Source organism: Saccopteryx leptura, chromosome 7, assembly GCF_036850995.1.
Source record: "Saccopteryx leptura isolate mSacLep1 chromosome 7, mSacLep1_pri_phased_curated, whole genome shotgun sequence".
Classification (NCBI taxonomy): domain Eukaryota; kingdom Metazoa; phylum Chordata; class Mammalia; order Chiroptera; family Emballonuridae; genus Saccopteryx; species Saccopteryx leptura.
This window is the reverse complement of record NC_089509.1, coordinates 100,307,628-100,332,935: the sequence shown is the minus strand read 5'-3', so window position 1 is coordinate 100,332,935 and position 25,308 is coordinate 100,307,628. Positions and strand designations below refer to the sequence as shown.

The 25,308-nt window shown below is 38.7% G+C and overlaps 1 protein-coding gene across 6 annotated transcripts in view; it reads left to right on the top strand.

Annotated features, from left to right (window-relative positions):
• Window positions 1-886: 886 nt before the first annotated feature.
• FN1 (fibronectin 1) overlaps window positions 887-25,308 on the top strand; it is a 72,313-nt gene continuing 47,891 nt past the window's right edge. For 4 of the 6 annotated variants that reach the window (XM_066345829.1, XM_066345828.1, XM_066345827.1 and 1 more), the window contains exons 1-13: window positions 888-1,308; window positions 2,270-2,398; window positions 3,303-3,440; window positions 4,777-4,908; window positions 6,214-6,351; window positions 9,240-9,398; window positions 11,379-11,570; window positions 12,423-12,602; window positions 13,203-13,379; window positions 14,763-14,912; window positions 16,843-16,971; window positions 18,381-18,524; window positions 22,250-22,371. In XM_066345829.1, coding sequence (XP_066201926.1) covers window positions 1,158-1,308; window positions 2,270-2,398; window positions 3,303-3,440; window positions 4,777-4,908; window positions 6,214-6,351; window positions 9,240-9,398; window positions 11,379-11,570; window positions 12,423-12,602; window positions 13,203-13,379; window positions 14,763-14,912; window positions 16,843-16,971; window positions 18,381-18,524; window positions 22,250-22,371 — 1,941 coding nt within the window. In that variant the 5' untranslated portion in view covers window positions 888-1,157. Of the gene's footprint in view, window positions 1,309-2,269; window positions 2,399-3,302; window positions 3,441-4,776; window positions 4,909-6,213; window positions 6,352-9,239; window positions 9,399-11,378; window positions 11,571-12,422; window positions 12,603-13,202; window positions 13,380-14,762; window positions 14,913-16,842; window positions 16,972-18,380; window positions 18,525-22,249; window positions 22,372-25,308 lie in introns of all 6 variants that reach the window. The other 2 variants (XM_066345831.1, XM_066345830.1) reach the window with 1 other exon arrangement.

Below are 25,308 nucleotides of genomic sequence, written 5' to 3'. Positions count from 1 at the left end.
AAATGGCATCCCATCCCCAGAAAAGGAAGACTTCCCTGCATAAATATATACATATTTATTTATTGAATATATATATAAAGCAAATTGCTGCTTGGTCCTTTCAGAAAAAAAACAACCTTGTTCTCTGAATTTCCCCTGGAGCCGCCAAGCACTCCACGGAACTCCGGGTACTTAGCAGGAGCTCCTTCAAGGATGGATTTCCCCCTCCGCTCCCCTGCGAGGACCCTCGCAGCGCCAGGCAGGTACGGCGTTTGCGAGGGGAGCGTCCTGAACTGAAAGCCGGGCAAACAAACCGAAGTGCGTCCCAGGTCGGCGCACAGTAGACCCGGGAACGGGAGGAGAACAGCCAGCCCCACCCTGGGGCTGCAAAGTCTCCGTTCCTCCAGCTGCGAGGTGGTGGCTACTTTATGGTTTTGTCCTCCCCCCAAAATATACTCCTGTGAGCAGAGACTTTTTTTTTTTTTTCAAGGATGACGAAATGTCCTCACCCCCCACCCTAATTAGAAAGAAAAGGGAAGTGGGGGAAGCGGCAGGGAGGAGGACTCGCAACCCCTCCGCTTCGCGTAACTGCAGCCCCTCCCTTTCCTCCCGTCTACCCTTTCCCAGTCCTTCCCATCCCTCCCCCTCAGCCCCCCAAAAGTTGGACGACCGCAAAGGAAACCGAAAAAAAGTTCTCTAGCCCCATCCTGGCGGGGGATCAGCATCTCTTTTGTTCGCGGCGAACCCACAGTCCCCTGACGTCACCCGGAGCCCGGGCCAATCGGCTCGTGGTCGTTGGCGGCGGCGGCGACGGGAGGGGTGGGGAGAGCCGGGCGGGTCCCTCCCCCCAGACGCCCAGGGCCTCGCGGGGGGTGGGAGGGGACCGTCCCATATAAGCCCGGGCTGTCCCCGCTCGGCCGCCCGCGCCGGCTGCGCTGTACCAGGGGAGGACAGGGAGCCCCAGGCGCGAGCCGGGACCTGCAGCCACAACTTCTCTCCCGTCCTCTCCTTCCCCTCTCTCCCTTTACCTGTCCCTTTCCCTATCCTGTGACCTTAACCTTCTTTTAGGCGTCAACCCCCAGGAGGCATTGGAAGGGACTCCTCCCGCAGGTCTCGAAAACTAAACTCGGTGGCAACTTGCCTCCTGGTGAGGGCGTCTTTCCCCGCACGGTCTCAAGATGCTCAGGGGCCCGGGGCCCGGGCTGCTGCTGCTGCTGGCCGTCTTTTCCCTGGGGATAGCGGTGCCCTCCACCGGAGCCTGGAGGAGCAAGAGGCAGGCTCAGCAAATCATTCAGCCCCAGTCCCCGGTGGCTGTCAGCCAAAACAAGCGTGAGTATCGACTGCAGGCTGAAACAGGCTGTCGCAGGGATGGGACCGTAAAGCCCACTAAAGTTGTGGCTAAAGTTTTCCGCGCGCGCGCGTGATGTGTGCACGCCTAAGTAAGAGAAACCGGCTGTGGACACAAAAGACATTGGTTTGAGCAGGCGGCTTCTGAGGGTCTCGGATAAGATAATATATTGGAAAACGGGGGCTCTGTGAATGTCCTGCTGTGCTGTTATCAGCTCTATACATTCAGGTCGTCTTGCTGTGAATTCTTCAAAACTTGCCTTGAAAGAGAAAAAATAATGCATGCCTGTACATTTTCATTTGGGCTTAGTGTGGGCTTTCTTATTTTTTGTGTTACTAAATAACTGGTTAAATATTTTCAAAACGAGGTGGGAAGAAGGTAGCTACAGAGCTGTGTTGTAACTTTGAAGGAAAGGTCATTTCTTTCACATTGCCTCGGGGGCCCCTCTGGACACTTCCCCAAGAACAGAGATTGGAATTCCTAGTCCAGTTTTTCAAAGACACACCCTCCCTTTGCCTTGACGAAAGAAAACTGCTTCAAGTTGCCCTCTGGACTTACTACCCAAGAAGAGAATGGAAGTTCCTTGCATATTTTTAAATGCAATTGCAGTTATCTGCTTTTCAAAATGTTTCCACTTCTTTGATGTAGACCCCTGGCCAGATGGAAATGACATCATTGTATAAATCTAGCTAAGTTAAAAAAGAAGGAGAAAAGGGAATACTTAAATATCTACGTGTACAAAGTGTGTTTAACTCTTAGATAGCTAGTTTCTACATCTGCATTTTAGTGGAATATTTTTTTTAATTCTCCTTATTCCTGAAGATTTACTTATTTTTCTGTTTGTCAATTAGACTCATCAATTTAGTTGTGTAGAAAAAATCCATAATCTGGGAAAAGGGCAGGATACTAATGTAATAACTTTTTTTGTTCACTTACTTACAGCTGGTTGTTTTGACAATGGGAACCACTATCAGATAAACCAACAATGGGAACGCACCTACCTGGGCAATACCTTGGTTTGTACCTGCTATGGAGGGAGCCGGGGCTTTAACTGCGAGAGTAAACCTGAACGTAAGTGGTAGTTAGTATCTTGTAATAGACAAAAAAGTGGTGCTGGGTAATTAAAGTTAGCACTGGTAGTAAAAATATGTACACCATTTTTTTTTTCAGTAGAGTGATCTGTCCTTTCCTCTTTAAAAATATTTAATATTGCTTTTTATATGCTACTTTTACCTTTAAAACAAAATAAGGAATGTATCCCCAATTCGTTCCTAAAGCTTTCTTTTTGTTTTACTCTCCCAAAGGTTTTAATGAGAAAATGATTTTGTGTATTCTATCTTTAAAAATGCTTACTTATAAAATTTTAATATATTAGAAAGTACTTTTAAATCTTAAACTATAAGATTATGGGCCAGAAAACACTCTGGGCTTTATATTGTAAAGTGATTTTTTTTTTTTTTTTTACACAAAACCACTAACCACTTCAAAGTTCTCATTCTTTATGACCATTAATATATTTCTTGTAAATTTTGGCAACTGGCACAAGGAAGCAGGGATAAAGCTAAACTGAAAATAGTAGGATTAACAAGTGACTGTGCCTGGTGGGATTGGGGATATTCAAATTGTTTGTTCTTGATGTGGACCTTGGTTTGACTTTCTGAGTCTGAGAGCTGAATCTGAAGTTCTTCCTTCACCAACTAGCCAGTCCGAAGGTGGTAGGTCCTTCATAGGGCTTTCTGCCAGGACCCAAGAATCCGTTACAATAGAAATTAATTGACCGAAAATTAGGCAACTTGTCAAAGGTCAAAAGTCAAGGCTTTCTTAGAGCCTATGGTCAAATGTAGGTCTTCCACTCCAATTTTTAAATCTTCCCATGCTACCCATAGAATGGAACAGTGAGTTCTCCTTTGGATGCAATTAGTGGAACAGAAAAGCTTTTACCTATGTGAGGCTCATGTTGACTTTCTCCCCTCAGCTGAAGAGACTTGCTTTGACAAGTATACTGGAAACACTTACCGGGTGGGGGACACTTACGAACGCCCTAAAGACTCCATGATCTGGGACTGTACCTGCATTGGGGCTGGACGAAGAAGAATAAGCTGTACCATTGCAAGTAAGAGAGACATTCTGTAAAGCAATGCTACAATAACCATAAATGTGAATTTCTCCATTACTGTCATTGTCATTTTCTGGTTTTGATGACTGCATATTCTTAATTTTGGGATTTATCCCAGTTGTCCAGGTACCCTTATATGGTCACCCATCTGGTTCCTGTGCTTCTGGAAGATGTCTCTGAGCACAGGCAGAATCAGTGTTGCCCATTTTACATTACCTGGGCATCTTCAAACCAGACTGATCATGTGGTCATCTGCAGTGACTGAGAAGATGGTCATGCAGAGTGAACCTCCCATTGTGTGGACGGCTCTTCTTGTTTGTGTCCCACAGAAACAGTCTGGTTTCTTTATGACCAGTAGTTTATAACCAAGAAGCAGATCTCTCTATTCCCAGGGATAATGTAGAATGACTAGCCTAATAGTGTTTCCAAGGTACTTTGGAGATTGGACTGACTCTCATCAATTGCAGTTCAGTTCAGGCATTCTTTCCAGTATAATTCTTTGCATTGCAAAGTAGATTATATTAGTACAGCATTTAGTGGTTTGTTTGTTTGTTTTTTAATTCATCCTTTAAGTATAAGTCACTTTTTCCTTAGGAACAAACAAGTCAGCCCCGTGTGAAGAGGCCTAATCTACTTTCCCCATACTTAATGTTAGGGTTTATCCAAATTTACTGGCAAACGTTAGAGAGTCCATTGTCCACAGTGTTTACAGTCTAATGGATAGTTGAGCCTTTTGATATGCCATGGTGTTTAACAGCCTAGAAAAGTACCTGAATTTTCACACTTGGTATGTAGACTTCTACAAAATGCTTTCTGCCAAAATGACATTTCTAACCTAGGATAAAATACAAACTCTGCACACTCCCGAAAGCTGAAATACTATCCCCAATGTGACTTTTCTGTTGAATTAGTCTGAGGCTCAACCCTTTGTGTATGTGTGGAGGACATACCTGCCAGTCTTTATTTTCTGTTTTAGACCCAATTTCCTGTGATGCCTCTGGGGAACTGGGATTTATGACTCTTTTTTTGCCATTCAGTTTTCTCCATGGTTTTCCATTGTGCTTAAACAAAACATTTAATTGAATGCCCCCAAGTGACCAGGCCTGTTAACTGTTTCCTTGTCTCTGATGGGAAAGCCGTTCTCTGTCCCACTCTCTTTAGCATTTTAAAGTCTTTAAAGTGACTTGTACTTATAAGATCTATTAAAAAAAACCCAAAAACTAAATGCTATGTTAATATAATCTACTTGCAACACAAAGAATTCTACTGGAAGGAGTGCCTCAAGTAAACTACAAACTCTCTTTAACATGTATTTTTTTCCTATCTTGAACAGACCGCTGCCATGAAGGGGGTCAGTCCTACAAGATCGGTGACACCTGGAGGAGACCACATGAGACCGGCGGTTACATGCTAGAGTGTGTGTGTCTTGGTAACGGGAAAGGAGAATGGACCTGCAAGCCCATAGGTGTGTGACTTTTAGGAGGTTAATGAGGGGTGGGAACGCAACCATCAAAATGTTGGGTTGAACCAAACTACATGGACAAGAGATTTGAATTCCAATTAAATAAAACAATGAAATGGGGATTTTCCTTTAAAGAAATGTTTTATAATCCATAGTCTTAAAGAATCAGATCAAAAAGTCCTCAACTATTTATAAGTCTTAATTTTGTTTCAAAAACACAAGATAGGGTTGAAAGATTTAGGAAAAAGTTGTTTCTTTTGCTTAATATATATTTAACCTCAGGTTTTCCTTGGTCAAGATATAAGTTATTTGAAAGAAAGGAAATGATATTTTGACATTTTTATCAGAACACACTAGAGCAAAACGCGAAATTGTTCATGCTCTGTCAAACCTTAGTGTTTTTTTTTTTCAAAATAAAAATGGTTGTTTCTTTTGTTCTCAATTCTCAGTTGAACTCTTTTTTTTTTTTACAGAGACACAGAGAGAGTCTATCTCAGAGAGAGAGAGAGATAGGGACAGACAGACAGGAATGGAGAGAGATGAGAAGCATCAATCATTAGTTTTTCGTTGCGACACCTTAGTTGTTCATTGATTGCTTTCTCATATGTGCCCTGACCGTGGGGCTACAGCAGACCGAGTAACCCCCTGCTCGAGCCAGTGACCCTAGGTCCAAGCTGGTGAGCCTTGCTCAAACCAGATGAGCCCGCACTCAAGCTGGCGACCCCGGGGGTCTCGAACCTGGGTCCTCTGCATCCCAGTCCGATGCTCTAGCCACTGCGCACCGCCTGGTCAGGCTCAGTTGAACTCTTGACACAAATCTGAATATTCTGTTTATATATTTTACTCTAGTTATTGTTGTTTAACTCAGAGACTTTTTTTCCTTTGTGTTGTGTGTTTTTATAGAAATCCACATTTGAAAGGCTTGTCATTTTTTTAGGCATTCATAATTAGTCATTCACAATTACATTAGATTTTGCATATTCAGTCTCCTACAGATTGGATACATACATAGATCCTTTCTGTTTAAGATACTGGAATGGAGAAGAATAGTACTAGCTGAAATTATACATGGTCCATGAACTTGTTAGGGGAACAGACTTTCTGCCTGCCAGCTCAACTGGAGCTTTCTTTCGCTATGGTTACCATGTGCTTAGTTACAGGGCATGCCTTTCTTCCTGAACAGAGTACCACTTAAAAACATGTGGCTGGATTTCTGCTTACACAATACATTTTAAATGACAGGGAGATTGCACAATTTGAAATAACTCTCTTTATTCCCCCTCTTTTTTTCTGCACATTTTCTTGCAGCTGAGAAATGTTTTGACCACGCTGCTGGGACTTCCTACGTTGTCGGGGAAACCTGGGAAAAGCCTTATCAGGGCTGGATGATGGTGGATTGCACTTGTCTGGGAGAAGGCAGTGGACGCATCACCTGTACCTCTAGAAGTATGTTCTAGACTTTTGTGTTAAGATGAGTCCAGGTATTATTTTCTGAATTCCTAGAGAGAAGTGTAATATGATGTCACTTGGAACACATCCAGTCTACCAATGTGCTTTTATTTTATTTTTAATTTTATTTATTTATTTATTTATTTATTTTTTCAGAGACAGAGAGAGAGAGTCAGAGAGAAGGATAGACAGGAACGGAGAGAGAAGCATCAATCATTAGTTTTTGGTTGTGCGTTGCAACACCTTAGTTGTTCATTGATTGCTTTCTCATATGTGCCTTGACCGTGGGCCTTCAGCAGACCAAGTAACCCCTTGCTCAAGCCAGCGACCTTGGGCTCAAGCTGGTGAGCTTTTGCTCAAACCAGATGAGCCCGCGCTCAAGTTGGCGACCTTGGGGGTCTCGAACCTGGGTCTTCTGCATCCAGTTTGACGCTCTATCCACTGCGCCACTGCCTGGTCAGGCTACCAATGTGCTTTTAGATGTCAAGAAAAATTGCATAACAAATTCTGCTTCTTCAAGAAAGACTAAAGTAAAAAAAAATTCTTAGTTCAATACGGACTTTCAGTATTAGCTACTAAGAAAGAACTTTAATATTCATTTAAATGCCAAATGTGCTGTGGACATAAAGATTGGTTACAAACTGTACTCTAAGTTATCACTAAGATATTTTTAAGGTATCAAGAGCAAAGAAATCATTAAAATAACATGTAAATGCATCTTTGGGCATATGAGTACTATTTATGATTTTTTAAAATTTTTTTAAAGACTTTATTCATTTTAGACAGGAGAGAGAGAGAAAGAGAGAGAGAGAGAGAATGAGAGAGAGAGAGAGAGAGAAGGGAGGAGCAGGAAGCATCAACTCCCATATGTGCCTTGACCAGGCAAGCCCAGGGTTTTGAACCGGTGACCTCAGCATTCCAGGTCGATGCTTTTATCCACTGCGCCACCACAGGTCAGGCCATATGAGTACTATTGACATTGAACGCAGCGAAGCGCTCAAATATTTTTTTTTGTGTGTTCACATTTAAATAAGACATATTCGTAAGCAAAATTGATGAAAATAACAAGTGCTTATTTCACTGGTTAGAATTATGTGTCTGTTTGGGGTTGAGGACAGTGAGCCTTACTCAAAGTCCTCAATGAGCTTAGATGTGCTAAAAAGAAGCTACCCTCCGATGGCTTGACTGTGCCTTCTAAGACTGCCTTGTGGCCTTATTTGTTACCTTTGGGGTTCTAGACTCCCCTTTTGGAAACTTCAAACTAATAGCAACTATAGAGTTTATAGAAGCAAATTAGCCGTTAACTATTCGTGTTAAAAATAAGTTTAAAATTGAATCTAAGTATTTTGAACCTACTTTATTTATCTAGCTTAAAATGTTCATCATTCAAATTTGAATTCTTTGCTTATAACAAAGAAATCTCTCATGGAAAATATTAGTAACTTTGACCAACTCTTTCCCGGAAACTTGATGCTTTATGCTATCTTTTGCATTTAAAATGTTATTATGATCAACAGATTTCCAAACCTTGGTGGTGATGTTTTTAGCTTTATATAAGTTAGATATCTGACTTAAACTTTTATCTATTATTTAAAACTCTTCTAATAGCAAGTTGGAAAAGTTTTCTCCAAGAAAAGCTGTATATTTTATGAAATTTTTTAAGTCCCTACTTTGTACAAAATAGTGGAAGGATGCAAAAAAGAATTGGACATAAGCTCACCTTTCAAAGATCACTTAGAAAGTAGGTCAGGGAGTTGAGGGAGGCTTGTTCAGTCATCTCTTACAAAGCACAATATTAAGGGCTTCAAGATGAATGCTGAAAATAGTGCTATGGAGGTTCAAGGGAAGACAACTCTTTTTTTTTTTTTTTAAACTTTATTGGTTTTAGAAAGAGCATGGAGAGAAAGGTTGGGAGGAGGAGGGACAAGCATCAAGTCCCAGTAGTTGCTTCTCAAATGTGCCTTGACCAGGCAAGCCCTGGGTGTTGAACTAGCAGCCTCAGCATTCCAGGTCAATGCTTTATCCACTGCACCACCACAGGTCAGGCAAGGGAAGATTAGCTGGAGATGTGAGAAAAAGCTGTAACCAGCCATAATATCTTCATGGGACCTCTATTCTGGTAGTGGATCAATGTGGGTGTGTATTTGTGTGATGACAGAAAACCAGTGAATGAATTTGGTCAAAAGAACAATGTGAGAACTCTAAAATGATAATAATAATAACAATAATAATAATAATAATAGATGATGATGAAAAAGTAACTTGGCAAACAGAGAAGTGTAACTATTTTAAACTATATAGTTCTCTTTCTGCTAGAACAAATGCAATCCCATCTTTTGGAAGTTTGACACGTGTGACATAACAATAGAAGTTTATCATTAAAAAATAACTCACCAAGCTTTAAACTACATTTTTTTTTTTTTTAAGTGTCAGTTGAGTGTGTGCCAAGCTTTACCTGATTTACATATATATTTTTTTCTATTTATTTATTTGTATTTTCGGAAATGAGAAGCGGGGAGGCAGCCAGACAGACTCCTACATACGCGTGACAGGCATTCACCCGGCATGTCCACCAGGGGACGATGCTCTGCTCATCTGGGATATTGCTCTGTTGCCGTCCGAGCCATTCTAGCACCTGAGGTGGAGGCCATAGAGCCATCCTCAGTGCCCAGGCCAACTTTACTCCCCTGGAGCCTTGGCCAGGAAGAGAGAGACAGAGAGGAAGGAGAGGGGGAAGGGTGGAGAAGCAGATGGGCGCTTCTCCTGTGTGACCTGTCGGGGAATCAAATCTCGGACTTCTACTTGCTGGGCCAACGCTCTACTGCTGAGCCAACCGACCAGGGCCTGATTTACATATTTAATTAAATGCTTCCTTTCTAACACAGACAGATGTAACGATCAAGACACCAGGACATCCTATAGAATCGGAGATACGTGGAGCAAGAAGGATAACCGGGGGAACCAACTCCAGTGCATCTGCACAGGCAACGGGCGAGGGGAGTGGAAGTGTGAAAGGCACGCGTCCCTGCAGACCACGTCCACCGGTGAGGCGCAGAGGAAGTAGGGCCGGAAATGGAGAGTGTTGCCAAAAGCATTTCTGTAACTCCATCTTTCCCTTGACAAGCCTTTTAAGGATGATCTGTAGTGTTTCGGCTAGTAAGCTGAGTTCATTTACAGATTGTTCGCTGTTCAAACTTTATTTAATGTTAAGTTTTAAACTTATATGAAAATAGAATAAAAATGGATCTGGGTTGGAGGATACAGTTTTAGCCCCAAAAGATTAAGTTGATGTTTAAAAAATGTTAATATCATAAAATCTACACAATTTATATATACATATATATAAATTTAGATAAATATAGATCTGTATATGTTGTATACATATAGCTACACACAAACACACATATGTATGTGCATTTTGAATATCTAAAGTGCATTTAAATGGAAATGAGAGAATTGTGATGAGCTTTATGATTACTTGATTCTTCCATTGGGAAAAGGAAAAAAGTACATTTGTTCTTTTTTTCAAAATGGAATACACCTTCTTTTTCTGACTCTTTATGCAGTGGAAACAACCTTTGCTGTACAGCTTCCATGCTCCCACACACTTTGTTTATTCCCTAAAATAATGCACGTTTTCTTCATGTATTGCTCTTCACAATTTGAGAAATTCACAGGGGCCCTCGAGATGAAAATGAATGGTATAGTATCTAAGTATTCTTTTTAAAAAAAAGTTTTATTTCTGGTACCAAAAAGTTGATCTTTGCTTTATAGCCTCTTTTGTAAGAATTGGAAGAAAGAAACATAACAATCAAGGGTGTGTACTTCTGTTATTATTCTTAAAATGTTTGATTAAGTTTTCACCGTATAATGTGCTTAGCAATCAGTCGTTTAGCAAAAAATATTAATTACTTGGGTTTTTCTCTTTTCGGTGAGTTTTTATGTTGCTCTGAGCACTTATGAAAGTGAACTAGATTAGATTTGATATTTATCTTTGAGTTATTTGATTATTGTCAGTAAAATTGCTGGTAATCCAAAAGGGAAATAATTAGAAATATCAATCTATTGAAAGAGTTTAATTTAAAAGCATAGTCAGGGGTTATATGGTGTAAGCACTCAATAAATGTTACCTATTTTATTAATATTACTAATATGACACTGAAAAGGCCCTATTACTTAAAAGGTCTAAGAAACACTGGGTCAAACCACATAGAACCCATCCCAACAGGATATCTGTGTTCCTTTGCATAGTGACTCTCCCGGGTGGGCTAAATGAACACAGATGCCTTGTTCTCCCAGTACGTATGATTTTGGGAACCATTGTCCATGAACTATCTTCAGCTCCCGCTTAGGGAGATGCTGACTTTAGTCCACCAGTTTGTTCTAGCCTCAGTTCTGTCTCTGTCTCACTGTGGGCCTGCCCTTGAGGAGAACAGATTTCCAAAAGTTTAAAGAAAAGATCCACACAAATAAAAGTATTTTAAGAGGATTGATTGGCTCTAGAAACAAACAAACACACACACACAACAGATTCACAAATAATCCTGAGAATCAAAATGTGAAAGGAGAGCCAACTTCTGGAGAATCCAGTATGGTGGCCTAGGCCATGCTCTGATGAGCCAATAGTGAGACAGATGGCAGGGATGTCTCAGAACAAGGTCAGGAAGAAGAATGTCCAGATATATTGGGCTTATGAAGGCATTGAACTAAGAACTTTCCTGGATGAGTGAGGCGTTGTTGAAGCTACCTACTCTGTTGAGTGACAAAATAGCGTCTGTGGTTTAGTATATAATCTCATAGCTCCAGATGAGCTGGAAAGTGGAGCCCATATGGTGGGCTTTGTGGACTGTTTCCTAGGCTGAATGCAAAAACTAATGCTGAACGGGAGGGCCTTTCTTCCTAGTTCCAGGTTAGTAACAACATGGATGGCAGAGTGATCTTTACCAGACCCTAATGATCCTGACTTCAGGAACTAGTTATTTTTTCTTGTCCAACTTTGTGACTTTTTCTTCTCATGTCTTTAGGATCAGGCACCCTCTCAGATGTTCGAATGGCCATTTACCAGGCGCCGCCTCACCCCCAGCCTGCCCCATACGGTCACTGTGTCACAGACAGCGGTGTGGTTTACTCAGTAGGGATGCAGTGGCTGAAGACACAGGGAAACAAGCAGATGCTTTGCACGTGCCTGGGCAATGGAGTCAGCTGCCAAGAGACAGGTCTGCATTACTTGCTCACTAAATAGTACTGATAACGTTTTTATTATTTAGTTTTTGAAAGGCAATGCATTCATTTATCTATCTATATCTATATCTAACTATCTCTCTCTCTCTCTCTCTCTCTATATATATATATATATATATATATATATAATTATAAATATATGTAAAACAATAAAACAAACACAAAAGGCTTATACTCTTACCATGAATGATAACAGCCAGGATTGGCCTTTGATATATTTTCTTCTGATCTTTTTAATCTATCCATTTTCTCTTCTGTAACGCAGACTCAACTGCTCTGTATTATCTTTGTCTAAAACATTGTTATAAGAGGGCTGTTTGCTGAATAAATAATCATCCACATTTTATGCTCCAAACCTCAGATTTCTGGAACTTTGTAAATTTCCTTTAATAGCCTCATGCATCTATGCTGGACTACAAAAGTGGTAGTTAGTTACTACAGCAATAATAACTGGACACTTGACTTTTCCCCTAAGATGGTCTCATGTATTCATTCTTATGCAACCAACAGAATCATTCATGCATATTTCTCCTGTATCTGTTGAGCAGCATCCTTAATTAACATGTATTATTATAGCTCTACAAATGGGGAAACTGAGGCATGGCAGCAGAGGTGGTGACAAACGACATCTGCAGAGAAACTTAGGTGTTATTTTATCCACAAAAGACATGGCTTCTTGCGAGTCATGCATTATGGCCGAAATGAGCCAGATGATCACCTATCTCCGCAGCAAAAGCTCAGTCTCTCACTTAAGACATAAATAAGCAGCTATCAGTGGCAGATAAATGCAGTTCTGTTTACCGAGACCCTTCTGGTTCTGCTTGTAGCTGTGACGCAGACTTACGGTGGCAATTCGAACGGGGAGCCCTGTGTCTTACCGTTCACCTACAACGACAGGACTTTCTACTCCTGCACCACAGAAGGGCGACAGGATGGACATCTTTGGTGCAGCACAACTTCCAATTATGAGCAAGACAAGAAATATTCTTTCTGTACCGACCATACTGGTGAGTGTCCCACGAAGGAAACACAGCAGTGAGCAAGACCCATTTCTCCTGCCTTATTTTGATTAGTCAGCAGTCTAGCCATTAATTTTGAGGTTGCCCAAGAAGTATCACTTTTCTGCAATCTAGACCCAAGAGACATGGAGCTGACTTAGCAGTTGAAGATCTTTCCATGGTCCCTAGCACCCTTGGGAAATGACAGCAAGGGAGAAGGTCACCGGTTACTTTATTCTTGACGCAACGGGATTATGATGTGATTAAAGGCACTTGTATGTTAGAGCCCGGATGTAATCCCACAGGGTATAAGAAAACACAGGGTAGATGACTGAGTGTTTTTGCTTCTCTTCTGGTTGAAACCACGTGTTATTCAAAGCAATCGTTGAAATTTTTTTGGTCTGCGGAAAATGAGAGTGAAAATTGGACTTAGATCTATTGTGAAGGTGAAGGTGAACACGCCAAATCTTTGATCCTGAGACAGACGGTCTGTAACTTAGCTGCAGAAACCTGGCTCTCTCAGAACTGTTCTGTAGCCGTCCCCGCTGTACGTTGGAAAGCTCAGTGGTAAACTTTTTTTTCTTCCCATTTGTGTTTTGTCCTGGGCAGTTCTGGTTCAAACTCGAGGTGGAAATTCCAATGGAGCCTTGTGTCACTTCCCCTTCCTGTACAACAACCGCAACTACACTGACTGTACTTCCGAGGGCAGGAGAGACAACATGAAGTGGTGCGGGACCACGGAGAACTATGACGCTGACCAGAAGTTTGGGTTCTGCCCCATGGCCGGTAAGCTGAAGTCCTCGCAGACACCCGTTTACGGAGTAACAAGTGTCTGCTGTACTACTACTACTTTACCCATTAAGACTTAATTTTGAGGTCACAAAAACCTCTATGATGTGATACATGTATAAGAACTACATAATTATTTATATACTTAAAAAGTCCTGTTGGATAAAAACAGATTCTTTAAAATGCGTAGGACACTTAATACATTATGCATAAATTTGTCTTTTGTAAAGAGCAAATAACTGAGTAGCTTAAAATATTTCAAATGTAACTAACTAGGACCGACCGTCACAGACCTACAATATTTACACGATTTTGATTTCAGAGACATAAGCTCTATCACTTATTAAATACCCAAATGACCAAAACTCTGTTTTCCAACAAGGTAAGAGATCTTTTTTTTAAAAGGAGAATGAGGGTCCTAGTTTGTATGAATGGAGAAAAGGGAATCAATACCTTTTATTTGTTTTTAAATTTCAAGAACCCCGTGGATTACATTTGATTTTTCAGTTGTAGGGTCAAGAACCTGAGTATTGCATTGACTATGAGGCAACAAAACATAAGAAAAAAAGAACAACTTACTCTTACATTTACTTCTCTCATTTCAACCAAAGTGAATGTTGGGTTCAGAAGAAAAACACCCTGAAGCTTACAACTCTATACACGTACAGAGTCTCCTTTTACGTTAGAGTAAACTGTAACTAGAAATAGTTACGAGCAGTAGCCAAATCCAGACCTCTAGACTAATGCCAGCGCTTTGTGTGACTGTGTAAGCATCATGGTGGTTTAGCATCCCTTAACCCAGGGGTCCCCAAACTACGGCCCACGGGCCACATGCAGCCCCCTGAGGCCATTTATCCGGCCCCCACCGCACTTCCGGAAGGGGCACCTCTTTCATTGGTGGTCAGTGAGAGGAGCATAGTTCCCATTGAAATACTAGTTAGTTTGTTGATTTAAATTTACTTGTTCTTTATTTTAAATGTTATATTTGTTCCTGTTTTGTTTTTTTATTTAATACTTTAAAATAAGATATGTGCAGTTTGCATAGGGATTTGTTCATAGTTTTTTTTATAGTCCGGCCCTCCAATGGTCTGAGGGACAGTGAACTGGCCCCCTGTGTAAAAAGTTTGGGGACCCCTACCTTAACCTTTCCTGTATTTGTTCCCTACGACATACTTCACCTTTGGACTCTGTTTTCCTCTCTGGTACTCAAGGCTCTGCTCTGAACACCGACAGAGCAGCTCTGCAATTTCTCTGAGGCACACAAGACTTCTTTCCATGTGAGAGTTCTGAGGATAATCAAACTGGACTGATAACCCTGCATACCTTGTAAGGCCTTGTGACCATTTATCAAGTGTGCGTTTCTCACCCATTCCCAAACAGCTCACGAAGAAATCTGTACCATCAGCGGGGTCATGTATCGCGTTGGAGATCAGTGGGATAAACAGCATGACATGGGACACATGATGAGGTGCACATGTCTGGGGAACGGTCGTGGGGAATGGAACTGTGTTCCCTACTCCCAGCTCCGAGGTATGCTTGCTTAGGAATGAAAACAGCTGAGAGGACAAAGGGTACAGAGAGGGCAACTTTGATGTGAAAACTTGTACTTAACCAAAAGAGGGAGAAAACATGCAATACCATTCCATTGGCCTACTGTGCTGGATGGGTTTCACGTTTCAGACAGCCGGCTACGAGAAGCTGGCACGGCGATTCTGGGATTCTGAAGTATTTCCAGGATGTCAGTTCTTAGGCTGAGCCAAAGGATGACTTCAAAGGCTAGGACACAGTCATTTGATCCTTTGGTGTCTAGTTAGGCCATTAGATTCATGTCTAGAAAAGTTTGAGGAATTTTATGTAAAGAAAAGAGACTTTTCTAAAATCAGATCCTTGCAGAGCCAAATTAAAGGAGATCATCGGTTTTTTTCCTTTTAGACCCAGGTAGAGAATATAGCAATATTGATTTATTAAAACTATTTTAGTTTTTCTATTTCTTTCATTTGAAAAGTAACATTTAGACCTGACCTGTGGTGGTACAGTGGATGCAGCGTTGACCTGGAATGCTGAGGTCCCCGGTTCAAAGCCATGGGCTCGCTGGCTCAAGGCACATACATACGAGGAGCAACTATGAGTTGGTGCTTCTTGCTCCTCCCCACCACCTTTCTCTCTCTCTCTCTCTCTCTTTCCTCCTTGAAACAATAAATACAATTTTTTTAGAAAAGTAAGATTTAGGCTGAACTCTGAGCTAACAAATAGTCCATATAGCTGGAATGTTGACATTGGCTTGAACTTACTCTCTTTTTATAGAAAACATTTTTGTGTGTTCAATGGGTAGCACAGTTCAAGAAGAATAAGAATTAGCCTGGCCTGTGGTGGTGCAGTGGATAGAGTGGCGACCAGGAATACAGAGGTCACCCACTCAAAACCCCAGGGCTTAGCCGGCCAAGGCTCATGACAAGCAGCCGATGGACAGTTAGAGTGAAGCAACTACTTCTAGGCCCCTCCACCCCCATAAAATCAACCAATACAATCTTTTTTTAAAAAAAAAAGAAGAATAAAAATCACATATGATGTTGCAAAGCTGAAAGTGACCAAGTAAGAAGGCATGCAGACCAGCTCCTCATTTTATAGTTGAAGAAGCTGAGATCCAAAGAGAAAAAGTAAGTTTCTCAGGATCTCAGAGAGTCAGGAACAGAGTTTGCATACTATTTTTTTTAATTTAAAAAAAATTTTATTTATTGATGCTCTAGCCAATCAAACTATCCAGCCAGGGCATTGATTTTTATTTGTTGATTTCAGCAAGAGAGGAAGAGGGAGAGAGAAAGAGACAGGAACATCGAGCTGTTCTTGTGTGTGCCCTGACTGGGGATCGAACCAGCAACCCCTGCGCTTCAGGACGATGCTCTAATCTAAGCAACTGAGCTTTTCAGCCCCAGTCGCATAATCTTTTTTAACTGTACAAATGCCATAGATGTCATTTTATTTCCTAAGTCCAAAATCACCCCCCCACCACCACCATCATTCCAAATATCCGATCATCACACCAAGCTGGGCACTGTATCTAAGTGTGTTTAATCCTCCTCCCATTTATCATAAGCGGAGACCTAAAGGTCATTATCAACTAAGCAAGAGCTTTCCCAAAAGTGAGAAGACAGGTATTTGCTCAAATATTGGCTTTTCACAAGAAGATGTATTTTACCATTTTACTACAGTTTTTAGTGGTATATACTTTGACCTCCATCACTGACAAGTTTATGAGAGAGACTTTTTGTGTACGTGGAGAAGTTGAATTACTGACTAAGCTTTGGAAAATGTTTTATTCTATGTCAGTGGAAAAGATATTTTAATGGGAGGTCTTGATAATTTAGTGGAAGGAACAGTGTGCTTTTGAAAAGGATAGCTTTTTGAGAATTTCATCCCTGAAACTTAACGTCCTCCACCCATCCCACTGTTTTCTAAATAGATCAGTGCATTGTCGATGACATCACTTATAATGTGAATGACACATTTCACAAGCGTCATGAAGAAGGACACATGCTGAATTGTACCTGCTTTGGTCAGGGCCGGGGCAGATGGAAGTGTGATCCCATTGGTAAGTAGCTTTGTCTCTCCAGATGGATTTGGCCACTGAAAATAGCAAGTTTCATATAAGGAGAGCTATTTGATGTTACATGATTGAAGTTGGATCCAGACTTTGATCTGTGACTTTCAAAGAGCTTTGTAAAATCTTTCCTCTAATCACGGACCCATATACATATAATCTTGATATTGGTAGTCATCTATTTTTGCTGTGTTTGGTGACAAATACAGATTTTTTAAAAATTAAATGAAATGCGTGCCTTGATTCTGAATCATAAAGATAGTCTCTGTTATGAAACAGAAGTTTCCCTTGCTGACTGTGCAGTTACATGGGCAAATGATAATGCCAGTAAGTACCTCCCTCCAAATACTTTATTTTTCTTGGCTGTCCTTTATGATAGAGCTAAGCAAATAGTGAAGGTTGACCCTTAAAAGAGCTGTGTTACCAACTTTAAGGTAATCCATTAATACTCCTTTACTAAAAGAGACAGGTGGCTCACTAAGAAAACAAATTGATTAGATACTCGATTTCATTTGGCCCGAGTTTGCCAAAGCTGAGAGAGAAGCCTGCGAGGTTTTCTTAGAAACTGTTCAGCACATATTCACAGTTAAAATCTAGTTTATTTATTTATGTATAAAATTAAATCTTCCAAATTTTGTGGAAGTATATAAAGTGATATTTTGTCCTTGCTATTCAAATGGTGAGTCAGTTGCATTAATATGGGTAAATATATATGTAATTTATTTTCTCAAATTAATATTTAACATGCTGATATTGACTGAAATCTAAATCTTATAATTTTTAGTTAGAAATATTGTTCTTTTATAAAATTAAACATTCCAACATCCCTCCCAATGAGTTTCTTTTTTTTTTTTTTTTGAACTGCTAATTTTTCTGTATGGTAAAAAAATATGAACAAGATTTTTTTTACTGGCATAGATTTTATAGGGAGAGTTGTAAGTTTCTACTAAAACTAATGAGTGAATGCTCTAGCACAGTGGTAGTCAACCTGGTCCCTACCGCCCCCTAGTGGGCGCTCCAGCTTTCATGGTGGGCGGTAGCGGAGCAACCAAAGTATAAATAAAAAGATAGATTTAACTATAGTAAGTTGTTTTATAAAGATTTATTCTGCCAAACTTAGCGAAAATCTGACATAAAGTACTTGGTAAGTAATTATTATTATAGGCTTTAACTTGCTGTAACTCTACTTTATAAATTTTATAAAGTAAAGTTACTTCCCTACTTTATAAATCACCATTACTGTAGAACCGGTGGGCGGTTAGAAAATTTTACTACTAACAGAGATACAAAAGTGGGCGGTAGGTATAAAAAGGTTGACTACCCCTGCTCTAGCACAATGAAATTAAATTTGTAGCTTTCTGTCTTCAAGGCTGGTTAACTTTTCCTTGTATATATTTTAGACCAATGCCAAGATTCAGAAACCCGGACATTTTATCAAATTGGAGACTCCTGGGAGAAGTATGTGCATGGTGTCAGGTACCAGTGCTACTGCTATGGCCGTGGCATTGGGGAATGGCACTGCCAACCATTACAGGCCTATCCAGGTGAGGAACTCTGTTACTACAAAGTGAGAACTGTGGCCTCGGTTATAAAAACAGGGTAGCATTGGTGTTTGCTAATACTCCGATGTCTAAGTTGGAATCTCCTTCCTTTCCCAACCTTTTCGTATGTCCCTATCAAATAATCAATTGAATTTTTGATTAAAATTATTTTCCTTTCTCCAAATAAAGTAAAAGTTATAGAAGGTGGTAAAAATATGCCTGAACATAATTAGTTCCTTAATACTGTAGAACATTCCATTAGGTTAAAACACTCTGAGAATAGAAATCATAAAGTGAGCTATGCTGAGAATAGAGGGTTAGAGTTTTTTGTTATGGTTCTTAACAAGGAAGTTGTACAGAAAAACTGTATAAAATACAATAGAGGGTATGTTTGCTTGACTTTCAGTTAGGCTCTCTTTTTGTCAAAATTTTCATTTGTTTGATCAACTGGAGTGTGGGCCAAAGTATCTTGGGTCAAGGGTTGAGTAACACTGTCAGTTCTCTGCTCACAGAGTTCAATATACATACTTTCAAATGTCTATTGCTGTGGGGTTTTTTCAGGTCATAGGACATTATTAAAATGAATTAATAATGGTTTCATTAATTCATTTTAGAAAAAAAAAATTGAATTTAATTTCCACTGAGTGATTAATTATAACAAATTGAGTTGAGTTATGAAAGTCTGATTTTTAGGCATCAGTTATCTGAGCAGCTACTGAAGGGCACAGCCTCCTATGCCACTGTTAACTTTAGACTAAAAACACGGGCTACTTTCAGAAATAAAGAGAGAGATTTTCAGGGCCTCAGAATCTGCGGTGACAGAAATTAAGATTGAGTTAACTAAGTCCCTCCATAACATGATAAGAAGTTCACTCTCCTGGATAAAAAGATAGGAAACAATTCAGCCAAGGTCAGTGTTCACCAAGGAGTGGGTCTCGCTCTCTCTGTGCTTCTAAAGAGATGCACATCCAGCTTCACTCACTAGTTCTTTATCTATAAAATGGGGAGATTGTAGCTCTTACTCATAGGGTTCCTTCCAGCACTAAGAGACTAACAATCTGTCAACCTAAATACCACCCACCCAGATACACTCTTACCACGACCTTTGCTCTCCCCAAGCATTAGACACCGTTGGGGCTGCCACAATGACCTTGCTTTAGGAAGGCTCATAACACAGGTTGACTTGGCTATAAGTTATATTTCATGGTGAATTTGGGTGTAAGAATCATTAGGAAAAAAAAAATTTAATTTAGTTATTTTTAAAAATATAGTTGCAGAATTACCAGAAGTTCAAAAAGTATACATAATTGGGTTTTTCTTTCCTTTAATTATGTTGTCAAAGGGTGGAAACTCCTAAATGACAATGCCTTCCAGTTTCAGCATTTATGCTTGTTATTGGTATGGTGTGGCAATCTGTTGAAAGTGATTTCCTCCACCATAATTTTGAAAGAACTTTTTCTGTCTTGACATAAGCTTCTTCACACAGCTGTGGTCTAGAAGCATTTTGGTGGACATGTCAGAGATGAAGCTTAGATGAGCAGGAGTCCTTCTGTGTTGGAGTTATACATGTTGATCTTGTTCCTACTCAGTAACAGACCTGCCCATTGAACAGAGGAGAGTTAGGGGAGAAGGGTCTGACATTTCCCCTCAGCACACAGCTTATCTGGATGTCTGGTTTGCTCAGAGAGCCATGTCTTGCATGTGGAGCTCTAAGAGTGTGGGAAGAATAAGGAACAGCAAGTTACCAGTCGATTGTTTCTGAGCCTTGCCCCATCTGTTCTTCCGGAAGAGGACTGGTTGAGTTGTTCAAATGAACAGCAGATAAGGGGCATTTGGTTTGTCAATAAACAACTAGGTCGGCACAGATTTCAGCAAACTAAATAGAGAAAAAAAGATCTGAGTTGCAAACTCATAAATGTTTAACTTTTCCAGGGTCACTATTACTGGAAATTATTTATTTTTCCGTTATTTTAAACTGGTTTTTAAGGTATAGGCTTATATCATTTCTCTACAACTATTTTATTGTTAGCCTGATCATATTGAATAAAAGAGGGAAGATCATATTACAATGGGTAATAGTTGTTCAGTTAGGTTCATTCTAAAAGTTTTACCACCTAACCAGTTTTGAAAGGATTATCAAAAATTTCAATCTAAATAATGTAAATGATGACAGAATTTTCAGGTTTTTCTGTTTTCCAATATATGTCGAATAAGGTAGTGTATAGTGATAATGGGAATTCAATTGACCGTACAGAGAGTGGGCACAGTATCTTTTTACTTCCTGGACAGAGTGTTAAATGCATGACATCCCCTTTGCTGTTAAGTGCAGTCCTCTTAGAGGTGAGCAGTGGCATAAGCCTAACATTGAACACATAGAATTTCAAACATCTGCTTGAACTTTTAGAAAGGAAAGAAACTTCTGTAGGTTTGCTCCATCACTGAGGTGAAAATCACTAAGTCACCCTTTTCTTCTCCCTCCCTTCTCCTTTGTTTTTCTCTTGGTGGACATAGGAGCATGACTAGACAGTCAGGGTCATTTGTGTTGCCTTTCTAGAAATCATTTTAATAGACATTTAACTACCATAAACTTTTTTTACCTTAAAGACTATTTTTACCATAGTGTTTGGTTCACAGCAAAATTAAAAGGCAGATTTCCCATCTACTCCCTGCCTCCACATATGCATTGCTTTTATCAGTGTCCCCACCAGAAGTGGTACCTTTGTTACCATTCATAGACTTACCGGGCACCTCATTGTCACCCAAAGTCATGGTTTACATTAGGGATCATTCCTAGTATTGTATATTCTATGTCACTATAAATTTTTTTCCCTCGAAATCATGATTTCCAAACTACGTAAAACACATATCAGGTATCTTTTTATCTGAGAAAATTATAGTAGGCTTTCTTTAAAAGATTAATATTTCAACAACCTTATGCCAGGTATTATAAATAATTTAAGGACACGATATTCCTATATTTACTGATTTACATGGAAGTAGTACTTGAAATCATCATATCTCTAAAATTTTGCTTGAATATTTATCTTTAAAAACTCACATTTATGGGAATCTTCAGGAACCAAACAATAGTATGATTTTACAATATATTATATTTACTGCATAAAAATGAGGCAACATTTTTCCCCACAATGATAAGATGCTTAAACTGATGACAAATAAAATTGTCCTTAACTAGTCCTTTTGTCTATTTGTCTAAGAGTCTACCTTATTTAGAAATTTGTTTGTTTTACATCATGTCATATGGCCTTTGGAATGTTGTTTTCTTCTTAGGTGGTACATTCATTCTTGATGAAAGCTTCCACAAGCCAGAATTTGCTTCAAAGAAGCTTAATACAATAAATAAAGGAAATCTCTAGTCTGTATTACATTATTTGTTTTATGATAGCTTCATTATTTTCATATAATTCTTACTGTGAAAGTGGAGAAGAAAGCAAGCTAAGAGGCATTTTTTAAAGAATGTATTTTATTTGTTGTAAAAAGTTCTATTTGCAGTTCTCATGATAAACAATAACTGATCAGCTAAAAAAGAATTTGTTGTACTGATTTTCAAAGTCAGTCTGTAAAAGGTTGATTCCAGATAATTCCGATTATACTCACATTTACTGATAAGCAAACTGTCTTTAACAGTGCCCATCCCTGTGCACTAAGTTTGAAGTTGAAGTGAGTGAATATCAAAGCTTAACTAAATCTTACATTCTCATTTCCAGGTGCATCTGGTCCTGTCCAAGTAATCATCACGGAGACCCCCAGCCATCCCAACTCCCACCCCATCCAGTGGAACGCTCCAGAACCATCTCACATTTCCAAGTACATTCTCAGATGGAAACCTGTGAGTATGCCACCTACAAACCTGGGCACAGAATCTCCTGAAATGAACAAATTCTGAACATTTTTTTTCCAGTTTTTGAGCCAATAGATCTGATTCATGGTGTATATATATATATATTTATATTTATTTAATAAGAAAATATATGATCAATCCATTCACATATATTTTTAGTTTTGGGTTTTTTTTTTATTTGGCATTTAGAAAATTTAGTTCTTTATGTTAGAAAGATCTTAGTTAAGACTTAGAAATGATAATGCTTAAAATTCTTCTTCCCCAGGGTAGGAGGAGAATCTAAAGTTTTCATACATTTTATAACTCCATCAAAGGAAAAGAAATTGGTATCTATTTTATCATTTGGAAAAAAATCTTTTGGTTTACTTTTTAAGTTAGCATTTCTTAAAACTTGAGTTGTGATCCTCTGAAGTTATTTAGATAGAAGGAAAAGAAATGCTGAGAGAGGAGAATAGATAAAAAAAATGGTAGTTTGTTTATTTAAAGAATGAACCTTGTAATTTTCTAGTAAGAACTGAACTTTAGGAATCATAGTTAAGAGAATGTTTGTTGGTCTAATTAGCTTTAGTTATTTTTTTTTATCTTCTCAAACTTTTCCTGCTCTATCTCCAAAAGTTATGACTCGTAATTTGAGAAACACTATTTTAAACACTGAAGAAAACTTCATTTTAAATCACACCTATTGAATTCTAGCAATTAAAAAAAAAACTACTTGACGAACTCTTGCAGTTATATTTAAACGCTACAGAAAAAATTCAAACTGTTGTAATCATTCTTTTTCTTTCTCTTACCCTCTATGGAATGTCAGTAGTACACTGAACTTCGTATCTAACAATGCTAGTTAAGGTAGACAATGTATTTTTTTCTAAACTTTTTTTTTCTAATACCTTCTTGTTTCTCATATTTTCATCTAATCACCAATTTTATTTACTTTAAACTTAACTCTAAAGTATTATTTGAGACCACTCTAATAAGAGACATTTACAGGTAGGTATAAAATATACATTAAATTGAAAAGTTTTCACATAATGTTTACAATGATTAAATTCTCACCCACTATCAAAATATTTTTTAAGGTTTTTTAAAAAATATATGTCACCTCTGACTTTATTTTCTAATATTTTCTTCTGATAGTTAACCAGAAAAAGTTCACATTGAATAAAAGGTTTACTGTGAAATCTGAGGTAATTGTGTAGATTAATTTCAATTTTTTCACAGTGTATTTGAGTTAAAATTTAAATGTAAAAAGTAGTAGCATCATTTTCATTTATTTCAAAAATATAAATAAACACCTAATTATTTGAATTACTAAAGAACTGAACTGGTTGGTTGTATATTATAAAACAATCAATCACTATCATTAAAAATATATTTGACTTAATATTAATCTACAGCATTTACAACTTAAAGGGATCCCATTTTGTCTGAAGCAAGGATATTACTTTTCCACAAGTTCTTTTGCAGTGAGTTTTATGATCCATGACATATTATCAAGTTGTACAAGATGTGAAATGTAAACTGGAAGCAAAGACTAAACAAACCGAAATCACATTCTTCTGCAGTCTTGCCCAAAGTTAGCTAACCACTTTTGATGGAGTCGTTCAGATCCAAGAATGAGTCATCACGTAGATGAACTGTGTATGTGATGGCATCAGGGACTGACTCAGGAAGCAATATTATATCTTTGACTATTTCTGCAAGGAAAGAGTCTTCAATTGTATCCCACCAATGGAAAATAGAATATGTGGTTTTCCTCACTTCAGAAAAGAATGTATCTCTGTTAATTGTAGAAATGAAAATTTTGGAGAGGCAAAACTTGGGTTCATCATATTTTGTTGGTGGTGATCTTTAATAATTAATATGGCAAAAAAGAAGGGCTTTAGTCCAGGCATGGCCAACAGTTTTTGCCCCCGGGCCAGATTAGAAAAAATTTTTTCACAGGCCAGATGAAATACTAAAATTAAAAAATGTTAAATTACAAAAACAATTCGTTTAAGTAAACAATTTTATTATGTAATTTATTTATGAATAAACTAGAAAGCCCGGTGGTCATATGAAATGACCGCTATTCTAGATATTATAAATTGTAATTAAAATGATTTGTGCAAAGGTGTCTGCTAATTCAAACTGAATTACCCAGGGCAGGCGGCGAGGACGCCCCCGCTACCTCAATAAATAAAGGTGATTTAAATAATAAAATGTTAATTCACATGTCAAAGATCTCTTTGTACACAACATTTCTTGTGTAGATCTTTCCATCATTTTCTAGGAGGCATTCTTAAAAGAAATTACGTTAAGACGTAGTTTTTATGTAAAACAGATGATTGCCAATGCAAACAAATGTTCACCTTCCCCCTGACCCGCTCAATTTGCGTTCAGCCGTGGCAACTTCACCCCATTGGCTAGTACAGTTACGCAAGCAACCAATAAGCTATCGGGGACAAACAGACACTTAAGCCACATATTATAAAGATGTGAGTGAAAAAATTTTAATATACAATATTATTTTAATAAAAATATAATTACATACCATATAAATATCCAAACTGTATCTCAATCGAAACAATATTTAATTAATAGAATGAGCTTGAAGGGGTTATATTGCAAATAAAACAATTATTTCATTTTACAAACAGCCTGGACACGTTTTCAGTTATCAACTACAGCTATTGTCTATGCTACAATGCCACTTGATTCAGCACACTTGACCACAAAAATAACAAATTGTTTGACCTTGGGTGCGCACTGGCAAACTCTGCCTAAAAGAATGTGGGTTTCACATCGTCACTAAATGGCGAACAGTTCATATCAAGTACAGACAAGTACAAAAGTTGTAAATCTTTATAATGGAATATTTTTAAAAAATAAAGAAGTATTGCAAATCCATTCAACCAATTATTGGAAGTTAACCCTAGGTTAGTCACA